Source organism: Protopterus annectens, chromosome 2.part1, assembly GCF_019279795.1.
Source record: "Protopterus annectens isolate FY-2018-M chromosome 2.part1, PAN1.0, whole genome shotgun sequence".
In the NCBI taxonomy this organism is placed as follows: domain Eukaryota; kingdom Metazoa; phylum Chordata; order Ceratodontiformes; family Protopteridae; genus Protopterus; species Protopterus annectens.
In genome coordinates this window covers 680,998,689-681,014,985 of record NC_056729.1, presented here as the reverse complement: position 1 = coordinate 681,014,985, position 16,297 = coordinate 680,998,689, and the positions used below count along the sequence as shown (strand labels likewise).

At 38.2% G+C, this 16,297-nt stretch overlaps 1 protein-coding gene across 1 annotated transcript in view; it reads left to right on the top strand.

Moving 5' to 3' along the window:
* MTUS1 (microtubule associated scaffold protein 1) overlaps positions 1 to 16,297 on the top strand; it is a 2,531,455-nt gene that overhangs the window by 173,556 nt on the left and 2,341,602 nt on the right. The window contains exon 2 of the mRNA XM_044062416.1: positions 5,676 to 8,124. Coding sequence (XP_043918351.1) covers positions 5,911 to 8,124 — 2,214 coding nt within the window. The 5' untranslated portion in view covers positions 5,676 to 5,910. The remainder of the gene's footprint in view (positions 1 to 5,675; positions 8,125 to 16,297) is intronic.

Below are 16,297 nucleotides of genomic sequence, written 5' to 3'. Positions count from 1 at the left end.
GTTTGAGACGAACATACTCCAAACTTCTAGTTCACACTGTTTCACCATAATCTGTAAAAAATTTAAATTATGCTCACAGCTGCAGATTTCCTCCCATCTAAGTACCAGAAAATGACAGCTGACACCATACCCTATCCTGTATCCATTCTAAACCAATAGACTCCTACAAGAATCTTGCATCCCCCTTGCATTCTGGAAGAAATCCTACATTATACTCTTGCACAAAGGAGGTACCTCAGTAGATGCATTCAACTTCTGCTGTTTTGCAGTAGCTTTCCCCTTTCTGAAATACTTTAAAATGCCTACATAGACAGCTCCTCCAATACCTCCATCAGCTTCTAACTCCCTACCCAACCTGTATTCTGTTCCACTTGTAATGCAGCCAGTACCCTTCTCTTTCACAGAAATCATTCACACACAGGTGCTGTGGCAAATTTGTTGCCCCCTATTTCTTAATCTCTTCAAAGCATACAGTAGTTTTCCCCCAGTAAGCTCCTTAGTCAAATGTCTGAACTCAATAGTTATCTAACAGACAGCAGTGTGTTAAATGGCAGAACATGCTCTTACCCCTATCATTCCTAAACTTTAGTGTAGCACATTCAATCCTACCACCCTTCCTTTTCAATGTATTCACTAGCAACCTTCATACTGTGACAGAACAAGCATCCTTTGACATATGCCAGTGGCTGTACACTCGTGCATCAGAAAAACCGGGCACAGCTTCAATTTACCCAAGAATCATTTGCTTCTGTTGAAACCTGACTCCGTAATGCCAAATTACTACTTTACCCATCTCCCCCCTCCAAAATGACTACTATTCTTCCCTACAACACACCTACTTGACAAAGCTAATGTTAAAATTCACTCATTGAATAACACAAGTTTCTAACATCAAGCTACTTGGTTTTGTAATAGATAACCTAAAATTCAACCTCCGTGTACAAGACCCACCAGAAACTAGACATGGTTTATAGTCGCAGCATCTTTCTGATACCACCAAAACTACTCTTGCCAAGTACTTTCTTCTCCCAACACTCTTCTATGGTACCCCCATCCTCAGTAACCTCTAGTCATAAAGTTAAAGCAAACTTTGAGTTATATTACAGTATAACTGTCAAAATTGCATCAGATAGCAAATAATAAACCCACCATTGCTCAACACTCAAAGCTGTGAAGTGATTAGAACCTCCCCACACTCTAACAGTAATGCAGATCTGTGCCTACCACAACATCCTATGGAAACCTAATGACTGTCCTACTTTGCAGTCACTACATACCTACCACCCCAACAGACAACTTCACTGTACTTAGAACTATTGACTATTCATAAACCCTCCAAATCTTCTGGACGTTAAATTTACACTTGGGCAGTCGCCAAAAATGGAATGCCTTACCTCTGTCCATGTGATCTTTAGCTGACCTCTACATTTTCAAAGCCTTTATCCGGTTCCTGGCTATGCTTTTATGCCACCCCTGGATAAACACCATATTCCACACCTCTCTTCCTAACGTACTGTCTCTCCTTTCAGAGTTGACCCCTTAAATTCCGTCTACCATCTGAGTACCTATCTGTCCTCCTTTCAGCTGACCATTCTCTTTCACCTCCATTCCTAACCTAACTCAAAAGAATGTGTATACACAGAAATATTGAAATAGGAACTTTTTAAATTGTGTGTACACCTTTATTTTATATTTAAAATGTTATTGCATGTTGTGCTTCATTCTTAACCAAATATATGCAGACCTTGTCTTCCCTGTCCTCTTCAAAAAATGGGAACCAAGTTGGACTTTACAAGTAAACAAATGTGCATTTTATTTAACTATGCGTGGAGTTTTAAAGTGTATATTACAACTTTTATTGACCCCCAAGTTTATATAACCTGTAACCTTGTGTAATGCATAATTACTCAATCTCTGTTTCAATGTACCAAAATACAGTGCTTCACTTTTTTGGAAGTTAGCATTTGGCCATGTTTGAACCACTCCATTAGGTCAGATGCATATGAATTGAATGGTAAGTGGTCATTTTGAAGATGGTAGAAATGCACAAGTTTTAATATTTTCCATGTATTTGGCTATCTGTTAACGTTCGTGGATAGGCAAGGAAGAAAATACAACATTAAAGTTTGGCCCAACACTGACCCCTGAGTAGCATCAAAATAACTTCAAACCATTTAGAGTAACAGCAGTGAACGTTTACATGTTTGTATCTGGGTTAACCTGTACATTACTGAATAGGTAGATCGGTGGTTAATATCTGGTGCAGTCACTGAATTTATTATCACATATGGGATACTATTGAATGCGTTTGAGAGGTCTGTGTTATACTTTGCTGATTCTGATGCCTGTATTTAATACACTTTTTTACAAATCTGTCAGTTAATTATTAGGTTAGCAAAATTTGACATTTTTCTTATAAATCTCACGTTGATTAAAGTTAGTGTATTACCGTTTACATCTTTGCTTAGTAATGATACTAAATATCTCAAAGCATTTACCAAGCGGTGATACTAAACTCAGATAGTTGATGTCTTGTGGTCCACCCTTGTAAATGGGCACAATGTTTGCTAATCTCCATTTATCAGGAACACTGCCATTTGTTAATGGTGTGTTAAATAACATTGTTAAAGGGCAAATCATTGAGTCTGAGACTGGAAATAGTCAGGACTGATACCCCTATTCTAGTTTACCCTATGAGAAGCAGAGGCAGACGTCTTTTCTGTGATTGATTTCTACCCTTAGGATTTTGTCCAGAAATAGTGACGTACACTGATAACCACATCCATTCCTTCAAAGGACTGACGCACTAACATTTTGTAATACTTTCCATTGAAGCTGTGTTGAACAGTTTATCTTCATGCCGAGTACAGTGATGGTCTAGAAGCTTTCATTGACTTAATACATCTGGTGAGATACATCTCACCAGAATTTTTTATTTGCAGCATTCCAAACCTAACTCGTCATAGAGTGGAGGAATTACAGTAGCATGGTCAGATTCTGCAAAGTGCTGCACATAAAGGGTAGAAGAGCAGTCCTAAGTGCTTTTTGTAGATGGAAAAACATGACCTTGTTGACTGAATCACAATATAATCTTGAAATAGAACTCTGGTATGGCCTTTTATATATAGAAGCCAGATTTATTGCTTCAGAAGCATTCACTACCACAGTCTGACATTTTACTTTATACTGTTTCCACTCCTGTTGGTTTGTGTTGGACTTCTGATATGTATGCAGATGGTAGTAATGGTCTAGAATGCTTACGGAGTCTCCATTACATCTAGAGTTAAAATACCAAGTGTTTTTTTCCCACTTCTTACTGAAATTCTAATACCTTCTCCCCAGTTTAAGTGCTTATTGCATGGAGATAAAGTAATGCATGTCTTTAGACTTGGAATTACAAGCCAAGTGCATTTTGTAGCTGGTCATGTCGGAAGTATTGTGCAAAATCTGATGCAGTATTTCATGCAGTTAGGCATATCCACTGTTGCTGGATACCACCGTTAATTCAGTATAGTTATTCTGTCACTGTGAATTTTGATATTTGGTTAAATGTATATTTTTTTTCAGGCTGACATACTCCCATTAATCTAGTTTGAATGTAATCAAAGTAATCCTGTTTTAGAAAGTTATTTTTTCTGTAAGCCTATAGTATAATATACGTTTTACCTGTTCTGGAAGGTATGGATATATTTGAGGTTCTCTTGTTTGCTTTCCCTAAGTGCTGTTAGACTGCAAAACCAATTTAAAAGTTGCAATGTTGAAAATGGTCTTGTCCAGAAAATTTTGTATATCTTAAAGCAGCACCAGAGATTTTTTTTAATGCGAGGTTGAAATTTGGGTCAAAATGGCCTTTGAAATTGATAACGCTACTAGCATTTACAAAACGTTCACTTAAAACAAAAAAAATGCATCTTTCAGTTCTCTTCAGAGTAAAAAAATAGTTGTCGATACAAATATATAATCTTGTGGTTTTGGACCTAAAGATTATGTATTTCTTAAGTGATCATTTTTATCCTTTTATTTTACTGCTTAAAAATGACAAAATTGTTTTGCTTCATTAAAGTTCAAGACCTAACTGCTGCTATGCCTTTGTTGGTAGGTGTCCAATCTAAGAATGTTTTGTAGATAATTGTCATTAACAGTTCCAGAAAATTTCATTAAAGATGTTGAATGGTTTTGGATATGCAAGTTTTCTACACCGTTATCAAAGTAGAATACTTTCTGCTATGTTAAAACACTAAGCCAACATGGGAATGAAGAAAGATTCTACTGATAGGGATGACTGCAATTAGGGGTACAGACAATAGGCAAGAGGGGGCTTGAATTTACTGGAGAAACTGGCAAAGGAACTAAGGTACTGGGAGCAAATAGAGAGGAAACGTAACAGAATGATAGGAGGCCAAGAATGTATTTGGACTTCAGGCTAGAGAATATCTTATTTAACAAGGCTTAATATCAGAGTATAGGCAAAGAGAAAGAAACTGGGATCCTAAGTGAAAGACCAGCACTGGTAGCGTTTTTAGTAGAATCTGGAACAGAAGCGGCAGTTTAAAAAAGGATAATTAGAAGAGCATATGAAATCTTGCACGATGACTATAAGAATCAATCAGAGAAAGAAAAGATTGGGTAGAGAGTGGTTAAGCAATTCACAAAGGTACAGTGTGTGTGGGGGGGTATATGTATGTCTCACTAGTACGCAACAAAGTCTAGATTTAGGATCTTTGCTTGGAAGTGTTTACACAGGTATTTTTGTAGCCCAACCAGACTCCCAGCATTTGCAATCTACCAGAGGAAAAAATTCTTTGAATTGTGACGGGAAAGAAAGAGGTAATTGGGGACGCATTTTTTGGGAGTGTAATGAGTTGGCAGACTTTAAAAATTATATAAAAAACACGGCAAAGCTTTCAGGTCAAAAACCCTTCTTCAGTGCATATGCACTGAAGAAGGGTTTTTGACCTGAAAGCTTTGCCGTGTTTTATATAGACTTTAAAAATTCCCTGCAGAAATACTGGGTGAGCAAATTGGTGTAACTAAGGAATTATAGCCAGTGTTTTTGAGACCATTCTTCTAAAAATGTTCAGCAGTTAGGAGGTTAAGGAAATTTAGACTAGTTTACAGAGTTGTGGGAAGTTCATTTTACAAAAGGACGAATCACTACTTACTGTGGCTTGCCATACTTTCTTTCTAAGTAGGAGCATTTGTCACAGAAAATGGGTGGAGACCATCTAGAACACCTAGACCTGCATGTTATCATTAGAGCTACATCTGTATGTGAGGGAAAATCAAGATGCCTGTGATCATTGCACAGAAAATGTGCACGTTGACCAGAAGGTATCCTTGGACAGCATCCTCAGATGTGCACATGGACACTGTATTAATGAGACAGTTGCAAAATTGCATAGATATGTTGGAGTTAAAATGTACTTCAGACTTGTGTGATTAGTTAGGTTCAGTGGAGTTTAAAATAAAAATCCAGCATCTTATCTGGTTTTGAATCCCCTGTACTTCAAATTGAAGATTTTCCAAAATGTGATGCAGCTGTGTGTGCGTAAAACATGCATGCATTAAGTGGCATAAAGTATTCTACTGCAGTGTAATTAAGCAATAAATGCAATTGCAATGTTTAAATGCAATGGGTATTGTAGTTTTAACTTGATTTTTTTTTTTCATTTTAGGTAGTAAAAGAATGCTTTTTAAGCCAGTCTTTTTCTTTCAGATGCTTCAAATAGAACCAATGTAAAAAGACTTAATTTGCCTTTCTAAAACTGTACATTGGTTAATAACTTCAAGAAAATGTGTACATCTAGGATCCAAGAGTGTGGTTTCATAGTCTGACCCAAAGAACAAGGAAACCCTCACCAGCTTTCAGTGGTTTTCTTTTGCCATATGAATGTTTAAGGCTGATGATGAATGAAATGTGACATTTATTTGCACTACACTTATTTCATAATGGAATCCAGCAATTTAGGAGGTGTAAAGCACAGTCAGTTTGTCATGCACTTGGGTGACCTGAACAGCAATATTACTCCTAACACAAGTGTTTCTGCAAGTTTACTGAACAGCACTGTCACCTTAAGTAATGGAAGTTTTCCTGTGCCAGAAGAATCTAAAAGGTTGAAAGTTGATGTCATAAATTCAGAAAATGGAAGCTCTGCAGGCATTGTGCTCTTGCAGAATAGTATCAATACATGTAATGCAAAAAAAAGTCAAGGCTTGTATAGGAAAAGGTTCGGAAGTGAGGAACCAGCACTCTTGTCTGCAACACCTGTCCACAGACTTGTCGACTTTTCAGTTCAAAGTGCAGAGAAAGTCAGTAAGTACTGTGAAGACAAAAATCCTACCAAAGATTTACAGAGCTACAATGCCCACTGTCCTATGGCCAGTAGTAGTACTAGTAGAACCTTTTCCTGTTTATCTCGCACTGGAGATGATGGCAGCTCTGTACCATTAATAGCTAACAAGTGTTATTCCGAGCCAATATTGTGCATCAGTGCCAAAGCATGTTGTGAGAGAACTGATGAATTAGCAGACGACAGAGGTTTGAACTTTCCTTCATTTTGTTCAGCCGAGTTTGAAACTCGAGGAGGCAGTTTTCTTGCCTTTGCCACTGAGAAGCCTTCTACTGTTTCTCTGTTAGAGGATTCTGAGGATGCAAGTAGTTTGAGTGATAATCTTTTTGTTTTGGAACATCAGGATTGTCAAAAGGCAGTTGAAATGGCTGGAACAAATGCTGCAGAAGTGAAGAATCCAGTTACTTTACCTGTAAAACACAGTGAACACTTACAAAGTGGACAGGAAAATATTAGTTTGGTTAACAGAGAATGTACTGTAAAGAATGTTTTTTGTTTTCCAGAGACACCCTCCCCAGCTTTGGAGCTGAATTTCTTCAGTGATGAACACAATGAAGACAGGTTGCAACTGTGTTTATCCAACAATGCTGAAACTAAGTTAAGTAAATGTTCAGGTGTAACCAGCAGTGAGGCGATATTCAACACTACAGTGGTCTTTGAAAATAAAAGTCATTACAACCAAATATTTGCAAATGATGAAAATGAAGAGGAATCTAAAAGTATAAAAGAAGAAACCAAGAAAAAGAATGAAAAAAATCTTTCTAATGTGCAGATTCAAAATCAAGAGCTGCTTGAATCCAAATGCAAAGGGATTCGTGGAGTTGAGAAGCTTACATTAGGCATAATTCAACATAGTGGAACATTGGAAAAAGCTGTTCTTCATAGTGAAGAAACATTTTTGATATGTAGTCCTTTGGAAACCAGTAAGCGGCCAGTAACTTGTACTTCCACGCCACTGCCAGGATCTCGAAACATGACTTTTATGCTACCAGAACTTGAAGGGCCTCCTGACAGCAATGTAGAATCTGCTGTACAGAATTCCATTCCTGCAGTCTGCAGTACTACGAACTTTGTGTCCGCTGTTTCACAGTCACCTAAATCCAAAAAAATGGATTTCATGCCCAAGTCCACCAGCAGAAAGCCTAGCGTGCTAACAAACAAGCCAGGGAAATCGGAAATTATGAATTTTCCCAAACCCAACTTTAAGGATATTAAACCAAAGGTAATTTCCCGGCCTGTGTCACAGGCCACAAGTGACACTTCTCCACTTGGAAAGACATCCCCAAGATCCCAATCAGTAAAGCCTAATTCATTGTCTCCAGTGTCTTCACCGAGGCCTTCCTCTCATGCTGCAAGAATGCCCAGAAATGAAATTGCTGCTAAGCAAGAACCAGCTGCAGTACATCAGAAGCAAATTGCCAACAAAAACAGATGCCCTGGTCAAATTAATAACACTAGAGCATCTTCCAAAATGATATCCACAAGAACCGACAGAGCAGCAAGTACTAGTAAGCAGACTTTCCCTGATCCTGAAAAAGCCAGCACTTCAAGCTCATCCGTTTCTGTCCCTAGTCCACGAAAAACAACTAATGCTGTTAAATACAAAAAACAGAAAGAGAACATGCCCATGAATGTAGCTTGCTGTAGAACTGAACCACATCTGACTGATGCAGCCAACATGAAGACTGGAACAGAACAGCTGAAGCAGCGACCTTTATCAGATGATGCCGTGTATGAGCAGTCATCAGAGCGAGATAGCGCACACACACCAGCAGTAAGTTTATAGCTCATAGATACCTTCAGGTTTATTTAAATAAAATATTTATTTTTATGGCAGGGTTGATAGCTTTGGTATAATGAATATCCTAACCAATGTCTTTCCATGTCATTTGACCAGATACATGGTTGCTCGTGCTTCTGTGATTAGGCATAGGCTGCACATTTTGCAGTTTTATCTGGTTAGGCCTGCCAATAAAGTAGTGAAAGTAACATGCTAGTGTTCAGTTTAGATTATTGTAACCTGATGCCTTAATTGACTAAATCAAAGGCTACAGAAGATGTCCTTAAATACAGCATGAACATGTGTAGTAGTGCTCTGACTCCTGGTCTGTGGAAGTGTGCCCCTTGTATTGTGACCGGAGGCGGCTTCACTTCCATGCATATGCTGCTGCACTCTGTTACTAGCCTAGCAGTGTTCTACTGTAACTTGTCTTTGGCACATACAAGTTATCCTATATATACTGCCTGTCCTTCATGATTTAACTGATTTAAAGGGTGCAAATCCCTCATTCTGTATCCTCTTCATATCACTTTGAGCTGTTATGCATGTTTAATATTTTAATTTAATGCAACAGTGCTGTATGCATGCATGCAGTTAATTATTTCTGGAGAGCTTGATGATTTGTCCTTCTGTAGATTACAGAATGAAAAAGTGGTTGGAGTATTTTGTACATAGCTTTCAAATTATTATGACAATTTCCTTTGGTACATGGTAGCAATGTTACTTTTTTATTACAAGCTAGAGATTTGTAGTGAACAAAATGACAGACTGGAGGAGGCTACTTGGAAATAAAGTCTGCTTCACTGCTCATTCTACCTGTTTCTTTTTACCTTTCTTGTTTGTCCTCTACAGTCCACAGTATATTTGAGCAGAAGGTCTATCTATACAATGCATGATGAATAGTTTTGCATGGTGGTTTTCTAGTTTTAGATTGTCATCCGGTCTTTAATGCTGCAGTTAATATGACGGAAAAATTAAGTACCTCCCTCTGTTTAACAAAAGGTTAAGAATCCATTTTTGTTTCTTTCACTAACTTATTTTTGTTTGAGTTAGACCTACTAGATCTTTGTTCTATTTTCAAGAGTGACATGAGGTGGATTTGCATAAATGGGTGGAAGTTTGGTTACAGCATCAAAGAACATTTTCCTTACTGTTTTTGACAAGTGGTGTAACACCTAACCTGCAATCAAACTGAATAGGTAATACCTCATCTGAAGGATAGCACCTCCTAGTGATTTTGCCTCCAAACTGGTAGATGGTTATCATTGTACTTTGCCAAGATATATTTGCATTTCTCCTATGTTAGGCTGCAGTGAATGGTGCGTTGTAAACCTGGAAACTCTTTTCTGCTTGCATCTCCATAACAGTTAAAGTTATGTTCAAGCTAGCATTGTCTGGCTTTAGATTTCCTGATTCCAATCCTTTTTGTCCTGTTTCATTCCTGAATAAAACTAGTGTTCCCAGTGTGTGATCTCTGCCAGTACACACATGCATACAAATATTTCAAGCATGGACAATAATGCCCTTCTAGCCTTCTAATATACCAAAAGTCATTCCCATTATAAGCGTCCACATTGTTAAAAATATCTACACTAATGCTTAATTTAAATTAATTTTGTAGTCTCTTCCATGCTTCAGCTACTCTATCAGAGAATCAATTAGTACATCTGTCATTCATCTGTAATCTTCTGCTTAGGTGGTTTGATGATACTCTTATATGTGATAACTACTCCTGGGAATGTGTGTGGTTATCTCTAAACATCTTGTATACCTGAATAAGGTCTCCTCTTGGATATCTGTATGGTACACTATACAGGTTCATAACAAATGTTCACATCCATGGATGCCTTTGGTATGTTTCTGTTGTACTCTTTCCAGTTGACTCTTGCTTGTTTTCTTATGAGGTTTCTGTATTTTTATTCCATACTCTAAACTTGGCTGTAGCGGATTGTCACTGTTGAAGTGATGCCCTGACCCCATGTGCAAAAATGGGAAAAGGGGTTGAGGATGGATGGACTCTAGTTTTGGTCTGATGGTAATGTACAATGGTTTCATAATTATTAATTTACTATACTTTATAAATCTTTTTACATAACCTATAGTTGTACAGCTGCTATTAACCAATAGGTTGATATTTATTTTTGTTTATTGCGATTGTCCGACTGGGTGAAAGCCCATTTTCAGCAGAGGCCTGGGGTGGGGGAGTTCCAGAGTCAAGTTGCAAAGATAACACATGTCATGAAAATACATTGATACAGTGATTCTGTTGATTACAAAGTAATTTTACCAGTTGTGCGTCAAATCTTAAGAATTTAATACAAAGTGTAGTCTAGATAGTAGTACTGAAAAGGTAATGGATTACAGAAGGGGCCAAGATAGTGTTAGAAATGGTGCAGGTTTGTGATTACAGTGAGATTGTTGATGGGTGGATTAGTATAGCAGTGTGTGGAAGAGGGTGGGGTGAGGATACAGAGGGTGTTAGTCTGTAGTAGGAGAGTAGTGAGTGAAGAGAAACCGGAAGGGAGAATTGTGAAGGATAGTGAAAAGAGGTAGGAGGTTATTAGTAAGTACACAAGTTTGAGATGCATGTAGCTGAATATGAAATGGGAGAAGATTGAATTGCTGGTTGGTAGAAGGCTTCATCCAGGAGTGGAGCATGAGCAGAGCCAGTTGTTACTGAGGAAGTTTTTTTATAAGTTTTTTTTTTGAAGTGTGATGGGTCAGTAGTGGTTCTTATGGGTTGTAGAAGAGTATTCCATATTTGAGGATATAGTTGGAGAAGAGAGTCTCCAGCTTTGTTATTGGACTTGGAGACCTGTAATAAATTTATAGGAGGAACGAAGTGTGCGAGTGTTACTATAAGGTTGAAGCATTAGTTGAAGGGAGGGGGTTTTATTGGGTTGGTGTACGAGTCAGTGAGCTAAGGTAAGATGAGTGTAAATTAAGAGATTAGGGAGTTCTAGCCAGTTTAGTTGATGTAGTGCAATGGTGGAACATATGAGGAGTGTTTGTGGTGAATTTTGCTATTTTATTGTAGCAGGTTTTTAGTTTGAGATAATTTTTACTTAGGTTTGTTAAAATAGGGGAGGCATATATAGTAGGCTAGAGAATAGATGTGTTCTTGGCTATGTCTGGTCTTGTGTTATCGGTAAGGAAAGATTTGATTCTATACAGTGAGCCCAATTTGAAGTGTGTCATCCTGATGGATTGTGATATGTGCAAGTCGAATTTTAAACTGTTCATTATTGCATCTAATAATTGTGTGGGTTATTACTGATGTGATGGTGGTGGTGTAGGAATGTAGTTGGAATGGAGTATGGGGGCCCATGTTTTGCTGGGGTAAAAGAGCATCAGCTGAGTTTTGGAAGGGTTCAGCATATTAGAAAAAAAGCTGGATGTACCCACATACCCCAGTTTCTAAAAGAAGCCATTGTGTCAGTCATTGTGTTGTTTATTATATATTCACTTTTCAATATCTCACGTAAATATATATGCTTTGTTTTTGAGGTGTTCATTAGCATGTTATTCTTCTGTGTCCAAATGGTCAGTTTAGTCGAGCTGTTCTTGGACCCAGTCGGCAACATCTGAGCTTAGTGGTACTATCCCATTAAACTGATGATCTGAAAGGCTTGTAAAGATAGAATACCTTAATGGCAATGTAACTGAAAAGCTTCTGCCTTGCCCCTTGGAACTTAGACCTGAGAAGGTTATTGCCTCTACTACGCTACTGACTGTAATAAACTAGCTAGCCATACTGGGTTTATAGCACATCTAGATGCCCTAATTTAATACTCAAAGTAATCTTTCCTAACAGTTTGGATATATTAAGTTAACATAACCCATCGGGAACTCTTGGCTTATTCTACATCCCTGTTAAACCCAAAACTAGTGAACCACCTATTTCAAATGCTTAGCTTTTCTTTGAAATAGGTTTTCTGGGCTCTCTTCCAACCTTATAACCCTAAAACTGCCTGAAAAGCAAGTAATACCTTGGCATTTAATTTTGTGGGCTGTAAACCTTACGTTTTATGCCTGTAAATTAAATGCTAACAGAATAAGGGCTAAAAATATACCAAACTTATACTGTAACATAGAAGAGCACTTGCATAGCACACACAGACCCTGAGATCCCCTCGTGGTCTGGGTTCAGCCCCACTGCACTCATGCTCGCTACGTGACCCAATCTGCCCCAAATTCCACCCGCCCATAGTGATGCTAAATTTATGATAATTTAACCACACCCCCTCTCTTTCCAGAACCAGTCCGCTATAAATGTGCAATTGTAGGATTTCTCCGTACCTACCTTACTTTTACTTTATCTCCTATACATACCCTGAAGACTACCCCAGATTCCTAAAATGGCCCAGTTGCTCTCTCCACTCAAATTCATGGTAATATGCTCCATAATACCGTTGATGCTTATCCCATATATATATATATATATATATACTTAACTGCTTATGAACATTATTTTTTTATGATTTCCCCCTCCCAAGAAGCCAAACTACTACACTGACAGTACCTAATCAGTTAGCGCACTTGAATATTCCCCTCATATCTAACTCCTCTCTTATTCAACACAACCTTCGTATTAGAACTAGATATATTAACCCAAAAACTAAAAAATACCAAAACCTCATTCTCAAATTCCTGAAGTTGACCATTAAAGCCCAATGGAATCTCGCAATGGATGGTGATATCCACCCAATTCCTGGGCCATCCTCCACCGATGACTCTAGCCTTAGCACTACCTCTTGCCTTAACACTCGCACCTTACAGATCTCCAATTTTTCTCCTGGTCAGCCACCTTAACATTAGAAGTTTAAATAAAGTCCACCACCTCCATGCCCTACTAGAACTCCTATCCCCAGATATTCTTTGTCTGTCTGAAACCTGGGTAAAACCATCAACCTCTGACAATGAGGTTTTCCCACCAGGTTTTATCATATTGAGACGTGACCGTACTGCCAAAAAGGGAGGTGGGGGTAGCTGTTCTCTATAAATCCATGCCAGAGATGACCATAAAAGTCCCTCAATCAAATTGGAATAAGGCTGAAATCATTATTACTAAACTACATCTTAACAAAAACAAAAGCATATATATTGTCTGCGTCTATATTCCCCCAAGAAACATAAAAATGCTTGACATACTAAACTGGTTGTCTAATAAATACCCCCAAGAAACTATTGTACTCGGGAACTTAAATATAGACTGGTGCTCCTGCTCCTCGGAACCCCCTATTCATCATGTAAACCTATATGGATTCTCACAGGTTATATCCTTCCCCACTAGGATATCTAAACCCTACAGTAAAGAAACTATCTTAGACTGGAATACTGATCAACAGTCATCCCCATATGTATAAACCAGGGAAACCTACCTAATGACATAAGCAATCACCTTCTCACCTATATTATCAGGCAAAAGGCTGAAATCAATAAACTACCCATTTATAAAACAATCCGGAACAAGAAATACTTTAACCTTAATTTCCGAACTGAACTTAAACTCTGTAACTGGTCAATACTAAAATACCTGCCACTTGAAGCTGTAAAATACTTTAATAGCAAATTCTTAGCCATCCTTGACACCCATGCACAAGCACGTTCTATTATAACTAAAACCACCCCTGTGGCTTACAGTAGAAACTAGACAAAAAAATCTTACTTAGAAATGAAGCTTGGGCCACTTGGTGAACCACAAAACCCCACACAGATCAATTTAGTTTGACAATTAAGGAATGAGACAAAAAAATCTGTTACGGCTGACGAAAAAAAACTTGCCACCTACAACAGAAATGCCAAAATAAACCCCAAAAATTCTGGGCAGGTTTAAATCAACTTTTCCACCCCCTCAACTTCCAATAAAAAACCTCATGTAGAGGTCGCCAATTCTTTTAATAGCTTCTTTACAGAAACCATCCAACACCTAGCCAGTCACTTACCCCCTAGTAGACCAAATCCAACTTCTGCTACACCCAGTGCCCACAATACCTTTAAATTTCAACCAGTCTCAACCTCATTTATCCGAAAACTAATTAAGAAACTAAAACCAACTACTCTATCTGCAGATCTCCTCCCTGCCGAGTACTACAAAAAGCAGCTGATGCAGTAGCCTACCCAATATCCATTCTGATCAGTGGAACTATATCTGAAGTTAATGTTCCTACCATCTGGAAGATTTCCCATGTTATCCCACTCCATAAGGGAGGCAGTTCCGCTGAGCCCTCAAATTACAGACCCATAGCTATTTTGTCACCACTAGCCAAAATCATGGAAAAATGTATACATGCACAACTCCTGAACTATCTTCTTGTAAACAAACTCCTGACAAACTCACAACATGGTTTTAGACTGTACCATAGTACCACCACTGCCCTACTCTTTAATTCTATAAATCAAAACCGAAATAGTAATAAACTTTCCTCAGCCATCTTCCTTGATCAGTCTAAAGCTTTCGATATGGTAAACCACCAACTCCTTATACAAACCCTGGAATTTATTTCCCTAGATAATGTGGCTATGCAGTGGTTTAAATCATATCTGACTGGTAGACAACAGGCAGTCCTATGGAAAGACAAATTATCTACCCTTCTACCTATCACATTTGGTGTCCCTCAGGAATCCATCTTAGGACCCCTCCTATTTTCCATATTTATCAATGACCTGAACAAGGTTATTCTGGATGCTATCTGTATTTAGTATGCAGATGAGTCGACCCTAATTTGTTCTGCCACATCCCCAGCGGAGCTACTATCTCTATCCCAAAAAGCTTTTAATGCGGTCAAAAATTGGCTGTTCAGTCACTATCTTATACTAAATCCCCCAAAAAACTAAATTGCTATGGTTCTCTTCATCTCGTAGGACCACCTCTCTAGACTTTTCCATTAAATCTAACAATGGCACTATTATCTTGCCTGGTCCATCTGCAAAGCTCCTAGGTGTAATAGTTGACAATAACCTGTGGTTTAACTTGCTTATCAACCATACAGTTAAAACAATTAATAAAAAAACTTGGTTCCCCATGTAGGATAAAATTCTTCCTTACTCCCCTAGCTAGGACTGTTCTTGCACATACACATCTACTCTCCACACTCCTCTATGCCTCCCCCATATTCACAGACTTGAGTAAAGCTGAACTGAATAAGTACTCCAACTGCTATAATCATATTGCAAAATTTGCCGCTGCTTCTACCTATAGAACCCACCACTGCCTTAACCTTCTAGGGTGGCTTGAACTACCAGACCTACTTCTGGTCAATGAACTAGTAATTGCCCATAAGATTCTTTACCAGCCAGAATGCACACCTGACCTTAAAAGTATTACCAACCCCTACCAGAACCTCAAAACACTCAGATCCTCCAACAAAATGTTAGCTTTCACTTTCAAAACTATTAACTGGGGAAGCGCTGTTCACCAACTGTGTTGGTAAATCATAGAATTCACTTCCTGATGACCTAACCATAGAACCCTCTCTAGCACTGTTCAAACAAAACTTCACACTATACTTCAAAAAACGTTGGCTACGTCCTTGCTCCACACCCGACTAATTGCTACACTCCTCTAATGAGGACATCTCGCCTTAGATATTGTTTTTTAACCCAGTAGCTCTGAATCAAGTAGATTGAACAAGTGATGTCTTGATCCCCTTTAAAGTATGCAAATTGTAAGGAACCTATAATCTGATATACAAATATGTGCAATGTATATAGTGACATGGCTTGGAACATGAAAAGAGATTTATATGTAAAATTGTAACCGCTTATTTTGAATTATTTTGCTCTAGGAAATGACTTAACATGTCTATATATACCTGTTTTTTACATGCTTTCTTGCATTTTTAGTTTTGTATTTTTGTTCTTTGTATCTGTATGGAGCTTTTCTCCCCAGCCTCCACTGAAAATGGGTATGTATCCAGTTGGACTGTCCCAGTCAACAAATGTAAAATAAGTGAAATAAGTTATTTTTGCAGATGTGCACTCTAACTTAATCTGCAGTCAGTTTACCCATTTGAAGTCCTCTGCAAAACTGTCTGTACAACACTTCAGATGAAAAAAAAATTAGAAGTTTGCAAACTAAACAAGTATGGGCTTAGGACAGAGCCCTGTTGGACACCCCGACTGTTGCAAAGAATTTCACCTATCCCGTTGGTGTATAACACTTGCC